The sequence below is a fragment of the Solanum tuberosum genome, unplaced genomic scaffold, assembly GCF_000226075.1.
Source record: "Solanum tuberosum cultivar DM 1-3 516 R44 unplaced genomic scaffold, SolTub_3.0 scf00267, whole genome shotgun sequence".
NCBI classification, from domain to species: domain Eukaryota; kingdom Viridiplantae; phylum Streptophyta; class Magnoliopsida; order Solanales; family Solanaceae; genus Solanum; species Solanum tuberosum.
The window spans coordinates 479,307-495,798 of NW_006239199.1; the positions used below are offsets into that span (position 1 = coordinate 479,307).

The following is a 16,492-nucleotide window of genomic DNA, read 5'->3' on the forward strand; positions in this document are numbered from 1 at the left end:
ATGCTTGATTGTAGTTTTACTAGGGTGTTTTCTCCAGCTTCATATCCTATGAGCGTGCATTACTCCTAAGCTTTAATAATATGCTCTTGTTTTTGTTAAATCTTCATTTTTGATGGTTGAATAAACAATTTTTTTTTCAAATTAAGATGTTCTTTGATAGAATAGGAAAAACAGTAAGGCAAGGTATAGGTCACCTAATTAATGAATCTATGTGGATAAAGAAAAATCATTCTAATTTTTTTTATATAATAAATTGTTAAAGATATTATTCAATTGAAAGTTTCTTTATCGATTATCATCAAATAATTGTTATCAATCATATTTATCGCCAATCAAATTGTAATCATTGTCACACAATTACCACCAATATACCATTGTAAAACCAAGGTGACTCCACCTAGGAGCGGGGAGCGTTACAGTTGTACTTGGGAGTTTTTTTTCGAAAGGCAATAATTTAATTCAAATTTTATATTTGTATCTTTTTTTAATATATAAATCCGACCCATAAAGATGACTCCTTTTTCTAAAATCCCATCCAAGAACAGTTGAAATATGATTTGATTGAAGTAAAGACTTGAAATATATTTTGTTTATTTGTTCCATCTCATTCAAACATTCCATTTTTTGTTAAACTTCTTCTCCGTTGATTCAGAGTAGAGCAACTTCTCTGGCGATTCTTCTGCTTCCTTTGTTTGGGTAAGTCCCTCACTCCCTTTTCAGTTTCCTCTCACCATTTTACTTTGTCTTGGCGCGTAATTGATAAAGTTGTGGTACATGACCATGAGATCACCGGTTCTGAAAACAGTCTCTGCGGGTAAGTTTGTGTATAATAAAGCCTTGTAGTGCGGTTTTTCTCGAACCTTAGTGCACCGGACTGACTGATGTTTAGTATTTACAGAAAAATCCCAGCCATATGTTACCCTCTCCAGATTCCAGAAGAAAGCCCTAAAATACTGTTTCCCAATGATTTTCATATGATAGAATATGAATTGTGAATTGTGAATTGGGTGTGCAGTATGTTGTATCTGCTTATTTAGTAGAAAAAGACTCAACTTCTTAATGTTGTACTTCTTTTGCTTCTACTTTTGATTGGTAATTGTTTCTGCTTTCCATGTGATAATGTCTTGTGAGTTCTGGTGATTTTGTGCTGATTGGTTACCCACTCAATATTCTGAACATTTCTATCAAAATTACCTAAAGAAAATTTAGAAAAGGAAATAAGGCCACAAGAGTTTAAACACCATATGGTAAGCGTAGGCAGTATGCCACAACAACAACAACATACCCAGTGTGATCCCACAAGTGTATAGAAGTGGTGGATTAATTAGGCAGCCCGGTATCCTTCCACTGCATTGAGTGGAAGCTATTCGTTGTTCTGTGAAACCAGCCTTATGCAGCCTGCCCCATTATAAAGACCAAGCAGCCCATACTTTCGTTTGGACTGTGTGGCCCAACTCCGTGCTTAGATAGGGCACAAAAGTTTTAATACCATATAATAAGCTTTTAGAAAATCACCATCAATAACTCGGTCTAGGTCCGAGATAATCCTTTGTTCCATAACTCTGGGGCTATTTACAACTACTGTTAAGTTGTAAGTTTCATGTTATCTTCCAAATTGTCAATGTTATCCAAGTGATCTTAACATTTCAAATCTAACCAGTTGAAATCAATTGAAACCTGTATCTTTAAATCCAGGTCTGTCAAGCAATACTAGGATGTAGCAGAACTTCATTAATGATGCTTATAATAACTAACATGGAGTAATGTTTTGTCCTATGAGATTATTACTTCCTATAACCTAAATTAACTTATGCTACTTCCTATCTTGGTCCTCTCATTATGTCCACTTTCTAGAAGGGTAACTTTTCGCCCACTTTTTTCACTTTCTTTTGAGTTCTGTATTATCAAAAGTATATCATGAAACTCACTAATATATCAAAGAAAAACTTCAGATTTCGTCAAAATAGTAACTTTATTTAGACTTTTAGACTAACATCTATTTAAAATGCAATAAAATTTTGGGGTAAAACCAAGGGGACAAATTAATTGGCAATCTAACCATTAGATACTACAACATACCCAATGTAATCCTTAAATTGGGGTCGGGGGAGGGTAGAGTGTAGGCAGACCTTATCCCTATCTCGTAGAGAGAGGGAGGTTGATTAGAGTGCTCATTAGGTAAACTGGGTAAACAAACTGGCAAACACTTATATGCATATCAAGTTCTATGTTTATGCATGTGGACATTCGTCGAGGAAGTGCTATGTTTGTTTACTCTGACTTGCACTGCAGCTTTGAGCAAAACCGATGCTGAGAACTCCCAAATTGATGCCCTTTGTGCATTTTATGATAACTTTTTTTTGCTCTTTTGTGACTAATTTTGTCCTTTATTTTTTTGGTTCCATGGGGATCTGATGCTCCTTGAGTTTGCATATGTTTGTACTCTATGCATTTTACCTTTTGATATCAATAAATCACTCAACTAGGTCTTAATTCCAAATAGTTGGGACAGCTATAGGAGTCCTTTATATCCATTTTGGACCAATGTTGTAATTTTTGGTAGATGAAGTAAAATAGGAAGGGGCGAAAGATGCAGGAGTTTTGGTTGACTAGCATTGCTCCATTGGATGCATTTCTGTTTTATTATATCCATAGATTCCTTAGGCCTGAAATACAGAATAAAGGTTAGGCTTACGAAGAAACCAGTGAACATTTTGCTACCCTTGAAGGGTTTGTCAGCCTTGCTTCTGTTGCGTATGTAATAACCCAGTTCTTAGTAAGTGATTTATCAGATAAATATTGTATCCACAAAACTCCTAACTTACAGAAGTAATGTGCTCACACTACATTAGTGTAACATGGTTACTGAATCTAGTTACAAATACAAAGATGAAAATCTTCAATTACATACTTTAACCTTCCACTGATTCTTTGGTTGGGAATATTGTAGTTGAAGCATGAGCAGTTGAGTTATTTACTTTTCTTGTGGTTATGAATTAAGATCTTGGGTTGTTTTGTAATTTGAGCAATGCATTGGGAAACCGTCTTTCTGTATTTTCTCAACTTCTAATATCACGTGAACAGAACAATTTTCAAGAAAAAACGAACATCTGGGATTTTCACATATCAAAAGAAAATAAAAGCACACTTGGATTTTCATAGTATTGAATTCATGAATCATTTCCGGGGTAAACCGTTACTGGAAAATCAATGAGAATTTTAAGAGGCTTCTTACTCTATGTATTTCCTTTCAAGAAGTTCATAGTTAAGTTGTTTCTAAATATAAAAAAGTGTCATTATTCTGGAAACATGCTAAAAAGAAGATGTGAAAAAGAGAGTGTCACATAAAAGGGAACAACGGGTACTAAATAATCTGTTCCTTTAGGTATCGTTTGATAGGGTGTCTAAGAATAGTGTTGAATATGATGTATTAGTAATGCTTGCATTAGTTATGATGAGATTATTTCTTATGCAGTGTTTAGTTTGGTGTATTAAAAATAATACGCATTGCATAATTTCTAAAAAGTATCCTTCACAAAAGCTCAAGTGGCAAAAGGTGAAGGATTTGTGGCTTAGGTCGCAGGTTCAAGCCCCACACCATGTAAAAGCGAAGCCCGGTATTTAAGTGGAGAAGGGTAGAGGGGAGGGTCCATTATCCACCGAGTTTAGAAGGTTGCGATTGGTCCAAAGGGCTGGTCATAGAAGGATTTCTCGGTTATAAAAAAAAAATGGTGGAGAGGATGTGGAAAATGTTTTGAGGGACAATTGTGTCTTTATTTATGCTAAAGAGTGTATTAGTTATACATACCTTAATACCAAATAGAGTGTATAATTAATACTTGCATTAGTTATACATAGGTTGAAAAAGTATACCAAACAAGGTACTAGTAATACACGATGCTAATGCATGCATTATTTTTTCTAATGCACTCTATCAAACAACCTCTTAGTGAATATACTTTTATTGATAGAATCTACAATAGGGGACAAGATAGAGAAAGCGAAGAGAATTGGCTGGTGAGATAAAAGTACCAAATTTGTGTGATATTTCAGAATTTCCAAGTAAAAGAGGAAATATGTATCTATTTCAAACAGTCATAAATGCATGCAGAGAATACAAGAGAGCAAAGGAGGGGGGTGGATACTTAAAATCTCAACAACTTTCCTATTATCAGTATGTATAAATAAATGTGAGTTTACGACAGGCCATAGGATAGAGAACATTGTTTGTTCTGATGTCGCAGTCGGTGGAAGAACAGCCATCTTACGGTGTTTCTGGCCGCCGATGCGCGGTATGTTTCACCACTCGCCCCTTCATCCTCCACCTTCTCCTCTACAGAGGTCTCCAACACCATCTTTGCACCGCCTGCGTACTGGACTCCCACCCCGGTTCTTTCTGTCCCACCTGCTTCGATGTCTTCCTCCACAACCCTCCTCCCCCTCACCTCCGTCTCCTATGCAAAAAATGCCCCTCTATCTCACACCTCTCTTGTGTCCCTGATGTTGCTTCCGCCTCCGATGATTACTTGTGCCCTCCTTGTTCTAACCCTAATTTCACCTTCTTCTGTGTTACTCCCAATCATGCTAATAATGCCATTGAAATTAACCCCCATTTGGCTAAACAGTTGGTTGCCGCTGCTACCATTGCTTCTGAGTCGATCCACAATGCTGCCGTTATGGCCAGGTATAATGCAGAGATTAGGGTCAAGGAAGCTGTGGAAGCTAAGGCTGAAGCTGCTGAAGTTTTGAGAAGGTTCAATAATCTGTTGGACAACTATGGTCATCAGATTGGTAACGATACGGGGGAAAACAAGATACATGAAGCAAAAGGATGCTCCTCTCAATCTCCAGATGCAGATGATGATACCCTTGTTGATTAGCTTAATTAGTTACAATTCTAAATCAATGTTAAGAGTTTTCTTGTTCTTTTTCTGTTATGTGGCAGCTGGTATCTTGCAACTTCACTCTATTTTGAATGCTTGGCTATTCAAGGGCTGCTTTTGGCGAATAGAGGAATTGGAATTATTCAATCAACTGTATCTAGCTTATTTTTAATGCCTTCCTTTCATTTTACATTTTCCCTATATGAGTTCCATTAGTTGCTATGTTTTGTTCACTGTTGTTTTTCCTTTTCATTACTAATTTGTTTTGCTTCACTTGAGCCGAAGGTCTTTCAGAAACAACCTCTCTACCTCCACGAGGTAGGGGTAAGGTACGTGTACACTCTATCCTTTCTAGACCCCACTTTGTGGGATTTCACTGGGTATGTTGTTGTTGTTTACCTGGCAATTGCAGCTGTAAACTAGGTCATTAGAAGTTTGTCAGAGATGAGGGATGTCAAAGACCAAATAGATGGAGCAGAAAATTCAATGCCATCTTCCAAACAGGAAGTTGCGTTCACATTAAGATTTTTGCTTATCGTTTTATATTTAAATTGTAGTGCAGAGCTTTGGATATATATTTACCATTTTTGTTATTACAGGAGGAAGTTGTTAAAAATAAATATGGAGGAATCATGCCTAAGAAACCACTTCTAATCTCTAAGGTAGTGGACCAAGTGGCATTACCATGTGCTACATTGCTTGTGCTTTGAATGTCCGCAGTGTTTGGTCAAGTTCTCTCTGTTTTAAGTAACCCGTATTTGCTGTCAGGATCATGAGCGTGCTTATTTTGATTCTGCTGATTGGGCTCTTGGAAAGGTACTGGTCCACTTTGTAGTCTCACAATTTCGTTACAGTTGATGCTTATATTATGGTTATCACCTAACCCTTAATATGGTTCATGATCACAGCAAGGCGTAGAGAAGCCTAAAGGGCCACTTGAGGCACTTCGGCCAAAGTTGCAGGTATTACGTCAATTCCATTCCACCTCTTTTCGCATAGAGTTGCTTTTGTTAACCATTCTTTAGTCATTCTGCTGCAAATTTGAGCCCTTAAAGTACATTGTTTGGTAGGTTGTTTTTTCTTTTGGGTTGGTCAATGCTACACGACATCGCTTCATCAGTTAAAGCTATGAAGTAATGGCATTGTCTCCTGAAGTTAATGTTCCAGTAATTGTTTTCCTTTACCTGATTTACTGAGGCATTTGGATTAAATACTAGTAGCAAATTCAAATATCATTTGGAACTCTTCTTTTAAAGTCCTGCAGCCATTCCATTTGTCTAGCCCTACCTGTATCCTCACGTTATGATACGCTTCTTGTCAAAGATTCATAGTGCCCAATTGCAGCCACAGGAGAAAGACAATCTTTGAATTTCCTATTGTAAAAATCATTGAGATAAAAAATTTGCTATAGCATGCATGAACGCATTGTATGTGAGTATTTTACTGCAAAAAGTAAAGAAAAAAACTTTTAGTTTTAGATAGTAATGCATGGCAAAACAAATGTACCTTTAGAACACGGATAGAAGCAGTAGAATCTATTAAAGACAGAAAAAATTTGGGGGGCAAAAGTGGTGCAGAAGCTTGAGGCTTAAGGATGAATACCCAGTATTGTATAGGGTTTCATGCCAAAGGGAATTATCTGTCAACAAGTTAGGGGGACGCAAGGGGATGAAACTTTTTGGGATTTGAGGTTTAGGAGGAATTTCTAGGACTGGAAGGTGACCGAGCTTCAGAGATTGCTAAATTTACCCCAAAAGCAATGTGAGTCAGTTGACAGACCTGATGCTTTGAGTGGGAGTTGGGGAATGACTAAGTGTTTTCTGTCAAGTCCTTCTATGAGAAGCTTCTGGTGTACATGGAGGTTATTTTTCCATATTGTGCGGTATGGATACCAAAAGGTGCTGAGGAAGATGTGCTTCTTCATGTGGTTAGCTACTAGAGGGGTGATTTTGACGGCAGATAACCTTTAGGAACCGAAAGGTTGTGTTTCCTATGTAAGGAGACTGGTGAGGATATGTATCATATTTTGTTACTTTGCAAACTAGTCACGAGGTTATGGGAGGATATGTTACATGGTCTGGCGTCACTTGGGTAATTCCTAAATCTGTGAAGGAGTTGATGTTCAGTTGAAAGAATGGAGCTAGGAGAAGAATACACAAGGCATGGAATGTTACTCCTCTAGCTCTTATGTGGGTCATTTGGACAGGGAGAAATATGAGAGCTTTTGAAGGAGTGGAGATGAACTCTGCTCAATTGAGGAGTAGTCTCCGATCCCTTATTTTCTTTTGGTGTGTATAGAGGATTGGATGTCTTTTGGAGAGAATCATATTCTGTAGGTCTCTCTTTTTTGGTATATCTCTTGTATACAGCCAAGTGACCTTGTCATTATCAATGAAAACCTTACTTGGTAAAAAAAAAAAAGACGAGGAAAAACCTCTTTTAAAGGATTTTAATACTTTTGTAGAAGCAATAGATTATGCTAGAGGAATTTTCGGACCAAATTTCTTCATGCCTTGTAAAGTCCCTGAATCAAGACATTGGAATACATAATTCAAGTACGTAAATTTGAACTAGTACAGATTCCGAGTTCTCCATATCCTTAAAAAATGGATGAGGTGGGTCTTTATTCCCTCGTGAATACAATCAGTTTTACTATATCAGCTTTAGATGCAGTTAGTCTGGTACAAACAGTAGCTGATAAAGACAGCAAATTTGTTAATGGCTGACACGTTACCTAAAACTGTAAATCAGACTCCTGAAGTCAAACACCAACTCAAGGAGAGCCATTGAGAGGAGACACGTAATTTCGAGAAAATGAAAAGTGAAAATAAAAAATACAACAAAACAGACAGTGAAATTTCTTTTTGACAACGAATAAACATGTGGAGCAAGTAGAATGGCAGAAAGAAAGAGCAACCCCACAAAATTCAGAAGAAGATAATACAGACAGATTCAGATATGAGAGATCATAAAATGGAGATGAGGAATTCCGAAATGAGCTTGATTCAGTGGCTTTGCACAACTTGGACACGTGAATAAAGTAACGAGTAGGTGAGTAGGTGTCTGGTTGGAAGATTCTGCGGTGGTGATGAAGTACCCACTCGATGTATGTTAGGAGGTGGGCTCAGCAAATTTGGAAGGGCACCCCAAACACTCGGGTATACGACATGGATGGGATCCAATTCCTATTCGAGTTCCAGTCAAGGAATTTGGCAGAACATACTCTTGTGGGAGAATGGTGGAGTCAGCGAGTAAAGCTGAAGCTAGATTGGTGGTCGCTGACCAAAGGAGCCCTCCCAGAAGACACAAGGTTTGATTAGTTTCGGGTTAGAGTTCTAGGTCTTCCACTTCAGCTTTGGAGCAAAGAGGTTATGAAGATGATAGGGAAAGTATGTGGGGGTTTGTTGGAGAATGAAGAAGAAACAGAATTGAAAAATCATCTGAGATGGGCTCATATTAGGGTTAGTGGTCCCAAAGAAAAGATCCCTTCGTTGATCGAAGTTTCTGACGGCAGTTTCATCTGCAAACTTTCAGTATGGATTGAAGCGCCAGTGGCCTACAGGAGAAAAGAGGTAGATGATAGTCCTTCTCGAGGTGTCACTATTGCAGCAGAGACAAAAAGGGATAACGTTGTTGTATTGGGGAGGTCAAACTTGAGTATATATGGAAAAGGGAAAGATATGACGAAAGGAGAATTTGCACTAAAAGTGATGACAATCAGGAGTTGATTGTTGCCGCACTGGGTAGGAAGACTGAACCAGCCCCATTGTGGTCTATGCTGAGCCGAGACCTTCACAAATTGATGATAGCCTAGATATAGCAGACATACCTGAAAAGCAAACTTATGAGCTCAATAAAATATGATCAAACTGGGCAAACAATTTGGAGCCAGTTTCTAGAGGTGTGAGAAAGAGTTTGCTTATGAAACTAGATCAAAGGAGAGAAAAGGAGGAGTTGAAACGGGTTAAGTCTAATACCAACGACAACAATTCTGCAATTTCAGAAGAGGCTAGGAACCTGATTTTTTATATGAAACTGAAGGATGGGAAACCTAGGTCCAGAGGGAGAAATCTAACACTTTCAACAATGAAAGCAAAAATGATCTCTTGGAATGTTAGGGGGCTTAATATTGAGTGTAAACGGGATCTTGTCAGAAATCTAATTCACCAATGAGGGGCAGATGTCTATGTTTTAGTGGAGACTAAGATAGAAAGGCCAGTAGATAGTATCTTGCAGAGCATTTGGAGTAACAAATGGGTTGGGGAAATGCATAAGGAGGCAGTGGGAAGTAGGGGCGAATTTTGATTCTCTAATATAAAAGAGTGGACTTATGAATTGATGGAGAGTGGCTCTAGTGTATTACAAGCAAATTCCAAGGGTTAATGAATATCTTACTTGAATCCTCTGTACAGTATATGCTGATTACAACAGAGAGATAAGAAGAGTGTAATGGGATGAGTTGACTGATGTTAGAAGCTCTCTCAATGGGCCTTGGGTTGTCTGTAGGGACTTTAATGTCATCAAGTATCCCATAGAAAGAACACACAGTTATAGGAGTAATGGGGCAATGGCAGAATTTTCATCCTGCATTGAAGAGCTTGAACTGTTAGACCCTCTTTTATTTGGAGGTTCTTTTACTTGGAGAAAAGGCGACAACCACAGAATTGCTTCCAGGATAGAAAGGTTTCTTCATTGTGCATAATGGGAGGAAAACTTTCTACACATTAAGCAAAGCTTACTACCAAAACTCGGGTCAGATCATAACCCAATCTTGCAGACTTGTGGAGATTGGGAGCTGAAAAAAATCATATTGTAAATTTGAAACATGGTAGATGGAAGTTGAGGGATTCAGAGAGAGTGCTACTGGGTAGTGGAGATGATTCTCTGTAAAGGGAAGGCCTGGCTATGTTTTGGGTGAAAAACTAAAAATGCTAAAAGGAAAGTTGAACGAGTGGAGTAAGAACAACAGAGGGAACTTGAAATAGAGAAAGGAGGACATTCTAAACCAATTCTCTAGTTGGGAAGCAATTCAAGAACAGAGAAACCTCTCTAATGATGAACTACTCTAGAAAACACACTTAAATTATGGAATTTGAGCAAGTGGCAAAGAATGAAAAGAGAGCCTGGAAATAGAGATCTACGGTACAATGGTTGAAGCATGGAGACATGCATACCAAATATAGCCATAGAATTGTTGCAGCTCATAATTATGGATTTTAGCTTTCAACTTTAAGTCACTTAAAATAAGCCAATCCAAACACACCCTAAATAGGTAACTTATTTAGTTAACTTGTGAGTAGCTTAATTACATTGATCTCTTGGAAATTGAAGGGAATTCAATTACTGACCCTGGTGAAATCAAGATGGCAATCCAGAATTTTTATCAGAATCCATACAAGGAGCCTGAAATGTGGAGACCTGAGTTTCAATTGCATAATAGTCCAATCATCTCAAATGAAGAACAGATCTAGTTGCCGAGACCATTTGAAGTGGAGAGTTGAGTGTATCAAACTCTTTATTCTATGGGGAAGGCCCCTGGGCCAGATGGGTATCCTATGAGCTTCTCTCTATCCTTCTAGAATTAGTAAAGTAAGATATTTTTTTATTTTTTTTGAGATCGGTAACTGTTTCTATTTCTTTAAATCAGTACATGGGTTGTACTGAAACCATATTTACATAATGAACTCTAAAGGCACTGTCCTATCCCTATAATGAGTCTAAAATATCAATGATAGCATAAGATATCATAAACACTATTCAGCACTTTCACACACATCAGGTCTTTGAAAAAAGCTTCAACGCTACTTTCATAGCATTGATTCCAAGAAGATAGGGACTTTGGAACTGAAGGACTTCAGACCAATCAATTTGGTTGGAGTGTATAAGATTATTGCAAAGCTATTGGCAGAAAGGTTGAAAAAAGTATTGAACAAACTGGTAAACAAGCATCAAATGGCATTTATTGAAGAAAAGCAAATTATGGATGCCATTCTCATAGCCAGTGAATGTGTGGATTACATGCCGACAGGGGAAGAGGTTGGTCTTATGTGTAAATTAGACATAAAGAAAGCTTATGGTCATGTAAATTGGGAATTCCTTATGAGCATCCTTAGACTTATGGGATTTGGGAACAAATGGTTGAACTAGATTAGTTTTTGTGCTAAGACTGTAAGGTTCTATGCCCTCATTAACGGAGAACCTACAATTTTCTTTCAATCAGACGTAGACAAGATGACCCCGTGTCTCCCTTTCTCTTCATTATGGCCATGGAAGGATTTGATAGCATGATGAGAATTGCAGTAAGCAACAGGTGGATTAGAGGGTTTCAAATTGGTGGCATGAATGGGGAAGATATGGAGATCAGTCACTTGTTGTATGCAGATGACAGAATAATCTTTGTGAGCCAAAGCTTGAGCAGATATGTCACATTAGAGTGATGCTACTGGTATTTGAAGCAACAGCAGGTTTGCAGGTCAACTGGGATAAAAGCAGCCTCTTTCCTATCAAGGAGGTAACTCAGATTCATCAATTGGCAAATATTCTAGGCTGCAGAGTGGGGAACATGCCAACCACTTATCTTGGTATGCCATTGGGAAGCAAACACAAAGCAGAGGAGATCTGAGATGGGATAGTGGAGAAAACAAAGAATAAGCTAGCTAGGTAGAAAACACAATACTTATCACTTGGGGCCTGGGGGTAGACTTATCTAATAAATTCTGTTTTAGATTCTCTTCCTATTATGTGATGTCATTGTTCCGTATATCATCCAAAGTTGTTAAAATTATTGGACTCATTGAGGAGAAATTTTCTATGGCAAAGATGCAAAGAAGGGGAGGGGTACTGCTTGGTAAAGTGGCAAACTGTTTCACTTAGCAAGAAGGGTGGATTGGGCATCAGAAACCCTAGATTACAGGGTAACAGCCTACTGATGAAGTGGCTTTGGAGTTTGGAGATATAATGGTGAGGAGCAAGCTTTACGGAAGGAGGTAACTAAAGCAAAGCTTAGGGAAGCAAGTTTTTGGTGTACAGAGACAGTCACTGATCTTTATGGAGTAGGTGTTTGGAAAACCATTAGGGCCTTGTTGCCTATGATGGAGCCAAATCTTAACCTGAAGGTTGGTGGAAATGGTAACAAGATTAAATTTTGAAAGGAAGGCGGGATAGACCATTCTCCCCTTCTAGAGTCTTTTCCAGATTTGTTCAACATTTGCAACAATCCAGAGGCTAGAGTAGGTGAATGCTGGTCCCCTCAACGGTGGCATCCATCCTTTCAGAAGTTTTCTAACTGATTGGGAAGTGGAAAATGCGGCTTCATTACTGGGGAACTTGAGGGGTTCAGTGGCTTTACAACATATTCAGATAGAATTATTTGGAAGCATGAGAAAGATGGTTGAAACACTCTGTCAAGAGTGCTTACAAAAGAGAAATTAATAATCTTAATGGGAGCCAGCAATATCAATGGGATTATATCTGGAAAGGTCAGAATCCTACCAAGGTGAAATGCTTTACTTGGTTGGTAGTGAAGAGGGTTTGCCTCACTCAGAAAGCGCTACAAAAGAAAGGAAAGGTTCGGCATGTGAAAAAGAGATGCACAGATGCCTCAATAAGGAGGTGTGAGAAGTTGGATATGGTGGGTATGAGGAGAGTAGAGGTAGAGGTAGGTCGAAGAAGTACTGGACGAAGATGATTAGATAGGACATGACCCTAGATATGAGGATTAGGGTAGACTATTAAAAGGTAGTCAAGCGTTGTCTAGTTTCCCTTATTAGTATTATTATTTATTATTATTACTCACATACTATCTTGTTCTTCGATTTTATTATTACTTGTTGTTTTCTTTACTTTAGTTATCGTCTTATGTGTTGTTGTTATTGTTCTCTTCTCCATTACGTTCAGCAAGACTAGACTGCCTCACTGTTGTATTTCCCTTTTTATACTTGATTTTACTAAGCTTACTTGAGCCGAGTGTCTATCGGAAACAGCTTCTCCCTTCACAAGGTAGGGGTAAGGCTGCGTAAACACCACCTTCCCCCAGCCCCACTTGTATGTTGTTGTTTGTTTCGATTTTCATAAGAAGCAACTGTATCTTCTACATAAAGCTAGTATGTATATAGAAGATATCTATACCTGATGTTAGAGAGGCCTTGACAATGTAGAACAACATGATTGTTAACATGTTATATTTGGCGTCAGGCTCTAACAACTGTTCAATATTTATTTTGTTTTTGAATTTTGGATGTATAAAATGTAATTCATTGAAACTTATGATGGATGAGGAGCGACATGACCTCCATGTAGACCGTGTTTGATTCTACAAGTGTTTACCATTTGCTTTGTGAGCGTTATCATTCTGACATTTCTTCTGAATTTTCTTAATTTAGCCAACACAGCAACAATCCCGATACCGCAAGTCTCCTTGTGCTCCATCTGAGGGTGAAGGTATTTTTCTTTCTGTTCTCCCCCTTCAATTTGATCCTTGAAATTAACTTAATCTTTCGAGAAGTATGGACATGATTCGAGGATTTACAACAAAGTTTTAAGGGCTGGAGAAGGTTGTGTAACTGTCAAATTCGACTTACTGTTAATTTTTCATGATCCATCAACGAAGCGTTGTAAGACTTACTGTCTTTATCTCCCTCTTCTAGATGGAAATAATGCCCCATCTGAGGATGCTACTGCAAATGAATGAGCAGGTGATTCTCTAGCTTGTGATGTTCTTTGTTATATACATGTATGCGCAATTTCTGTTCAGGATTAAGAAAACAATATTAAGGATATAGAGGTGTTTTCATCTTTATTTGAGGCAACCAAATGAGTATTTGTTGGCTGGTTGATGCGTTGTAACATTAACTCTAAGAATCGCTATTGCAAGTCTATCAAGCCTACTCTAGTTTATTGATTATTGAAAAGTAAGCGCTCGGCCCTTCCTGCTACTACTTACTATTACTACGTAGATAGAGTCCTTCAAAGAGCTTTATCCTCTCCTTACTTAGCTTCAAGGTCTTTGATGCAAAGTAGGTTTGGGTAGAATAATAGATGTGCGTGCAAATTGTACAAAGATCATCATAAAAAGACTTTTTACACTAATAATCCCAATGCAAACCAAATCAAGCTCTTATGAAAAAACAAAACAAACAAATGGAGCTAGGAGTTTTTAAGCGATAAATTTGTGAGGAGTAAGTCGGTAACTCTCAAGTGAAATTTAAGGACAAGCTATACATAACTATGAAAATATGAACTTTTGCCTTTGCAATTTTTTTGTTTTCGACGTTGGAGGTATTTCTGGTCATTTTCTTGTAACTTAAAATGTTGAAGGACAAAAATTATAGACCACCACATTGAGGGACAAAAATTGAAGATCACCCTAAAAAAGGACATTTATGTGATTTGTCATTTCAAACTTGAAATAATGTATTAAGAAATATAAATTATGAAAAAGTTTAAGAGATACTCACGAGTTATAATAAATATTTCTATTATTTATATAAATTTAATATCGATTTGATTTTGATTAAATATTTTTGACTCCTTAGTTAATATTAAATCAAATTAATTATGTCAGAAAAATTCAATACAAAACCACTAGTCAAATTGTTTCTTGATTTATTGATTTGGTGTGGTTTGCTGGTTTCTTTTGAACACCTCTACCAAAAAGCCTAATTTCAGTTCTATCTAATTAAGAATTATCCAAAGAGCACAGTTACAAAAAAATAAATTAAATTAAATAGATTCCATCCTATAACTTTACAATATAAATATTAAAAAAAATTAAATTATCATTAGTTTTATATTGAGAAGATACAAATTTCTAAAAGTGAAATGCAGAATGTTTGGGTAAAAGGATCCCTCGTAGCAAATATTTTCCTTGCGGGGTACATCTTTGTTTTTGAATTTAAAAATCAAAACACAAATATAAGCAAACAAAAAATAGTGTGTGACAAAATATTTACAACTAATTGAAAAGTAAAAAAGTGCAGTTAAACTAAAGTTGGATCTGGATTATGTCTTCATCATCATCAAAATCCAACACCATAACATCATGTAATCAAAATTTCATTATCAGAATCAAAATAATAGTAAAGATTCATTTTTTTTATCTAGGCAATTGTTTTGCTTTATCTTTGAAGATAAAAAAAATTTGTCTCATGCTGCTAATTTGATTAAATGAAGTGATTTCTAGTTACTGATGGCAATATGATACTTCTGGTTTTTTACATGGGCATCTTACAAACTCCTGTCTAAGCTAATATGGCAGAAGAGAAGGGGGATCTCATACGGAGTAGCACACTAGAGTGTGAAAAAGTAGGAAATGGGTTAAATAAACTCTCCCCATGGGGCCGGGAAAATAACAATGAAGGTTACTTTGTACGTCGGATAAAAATAATAATCCTGAAATTATTTTATCCCATGATTTGTACTAAAATATTGAGATTACTATATACTAATCTCAATCATCCCAAAATGAATATGCATGCCACACCAAAGATCTAATGTTCACAGGGTACCCTCCTTAGTCCTTCCCATATAGGTGGGATAAAATAATCTCATTGAATATCCTTGTTTATCCCATTCCGCGTACCAAACATTTAGGAAGGAGGGTACCTTGTGTACATGTGAAACATTAGACCTTTGCGTGTGGCATGCATATTCATTTTGGGATAATACGAGATCAGAAATACAATAGTCAAATTGATGCTACTACTACACAAGAATCTGCAAGGGGAGTAGGGGACCAGCAAGGGTTGGGTGGAGTGGTAAGTATTCCTTCATCCTTAATGAGAGGTCTCGAGTACGAGTCCCTCTGGATACAAAGTCGCCTTTGTTAGGGAGCACTTGAAACTTTCCAGCGCGAATCTGGATTCGAGGGTATCAGACACCAAATGTGAAACCAAAAAAAAAAAAACTGCAAGGGGAACTTCAGAAGAAGGGGCATATGAAAGGCAAAATAATTGAACCATGCATGCACAAGATGAGACCCTAAACCCTACCAAGTACAAGAAAATAAAATCTAAAATTACACCACTTCCCATGAGTGTATATGTCTGCCCCTCATGCAAAAAAGCAGAAGGCCAACATGGTTTCCAATTCTTTGGTTCGATGGTAAAGGCAGTACAACATGGTAAAGTTGTAACAGCGGATTCTCAGTCAAACCGGGAAAAGAAAACATGGTACCCAGTTGCAAATGTTGCTACTGACTCGCTCCCTGATCAACTATCTGTATCGCAATCCCATGTCAAGCTCGTGATTGTACATCCCCTGGACATTGCCACCAGCAAAAGGGTGGATCTGCTTAGGAGCCCCAAGTTGCCTCTCAGCAAGCCTTTGCATGGCCTCAGGATGATTGTTTCTGCTGTTGATATCTGGATCTGAGTGAAACAAATAAAAAATTTAATGTATAAGTTTTACCCAGCTAGTTAAACATCAGCAGAAAGGTGAAAGGAGGATCTAGGGATAGTTCTCTTTTTTCTTCTTTTCTTTTCTTTATCTTTTGTTTATGCCCGACACACGTGTGGAGGGAGGATATGATGTAAATTTTTGGATACCAGCTTTGAGCTGATGATTGATATACAAATATTACCTTTATCAAAAAAAAAAAAAAAAATCAGCAG

At 37.4% G+C, this 16,492-nt stretch overlaps 3 protein-coding genes across 8 annotated transcripts in view; 2 read left to right on the forward strand and 1 right to left on the reverse strand.

Annotated features, from left to right (window-relative positions):
- The first annotated feature begins 527 nt into the window (after positions 1-527).
- Positions 528-13,794, forward strand: LOC102598422 (uncharacterized). 5 transcript variants are annotated; one of them, XM_015314038.1, is made up of 7 exons: positions 528-696; positions 5,169-5,390; positions 5,483-5,545; positions 5,652-5,699; positions 5,792-5,845; positions 13,265-13,322; positions 13,529-13,794. In XM_015314038.1, the coding sequence occupies exons 2-7, from the start codon at positions 5,328-5,330 to the stop codon at positions 13,570-13,572; spliced, it is 330 nt and encodes a 109-aa protein (XP_015169524.1). In that variant the 5' UTR covers positions 528-696; positions 5,169-5,327; the 3' UTR covers positions 13,573-13,794. The 5 variants fall into 5 exon arrangements, with proteins under 5 accessions (XP_015169524.1, XP_006358657.1, XP_006358659.1 ...); XM_006358595.2 differs by having other exon boundaries at positions 5,296-5,390; XM_006358596.2 differs by lacking the exon at positions 528-696 and having other exon boundaries at positions 4,925-5,212; positions 5,296-5,390; positions 13,529-13,792.
- LOC102599202 (uncharacterized) lies at positions 3,670-5,030 on the forward strand. Its single transcript, XM_006358598.2, has one exon. The coding sequence runs from the start codon at positions 4,236-4,238 to the stop codon at positions 4,878-4,880; it is 645 nt and encodes a 214-aa protein (XP_006358660.1). The 5' UTR covers positions 3,670-4,235; the 3' UTR covers positions 4,881-5,030.
- A 2,005-nt stretch (positions 13,795-15,799) lies between the features above and the next one.
- The window catches only part of LOC102599530 (uncharacterized), an 11,316-nt gene continuing 10,623 nt past the window's right edge, over positions 15,800-16,492 (reverse strand). For both annotated transcript variants that reach the window (XM_006358600.2, XM_006358599.2), the window contains one exon: positions 15,800-16,249. In XM_006358600.2, the coding sequence (XP_006358662.1) occupies positions 16,095-16,249 (155 nt within the window). In that variant the 3' untranslated portion in view covers positions 15,800-16,094. The remainder of the gene's footprint in view (positions 16,250-16,492) is intronic.

Bases quoted from the DNA above. Each gene is read 5' to 3' on its own strand.
- LOC102599202 (XM_006358598.2), top strand. From the start codon at position 4,236: ATGTCGCAGTCGGTGGAAGAACAGCCATCTTACGGTGTTTCTGGCCGC.
- LOC102598422 (XM_015314038.1), top strand. From the start codon at position 5,328: ATGAGGGATGTCAAAGACCAAATAGATGGAGCAGAAAATTCAATGCCA. The intron at 5,700-5,791 runs GTACTGGTCCAC...TCATGATCACAG, and splicing joins CTGATTGGGCTCTTGGAAAG to CAAGGCGTAGAGAAGCCTAA. The intron at 13,323-13,528 runs GTATTTTTCTTT...TCCCTCTTCTAG, and splicing joins TGCTCCATCTGAGGGTGAAG to ATGGAAATAATGCCCCATCT.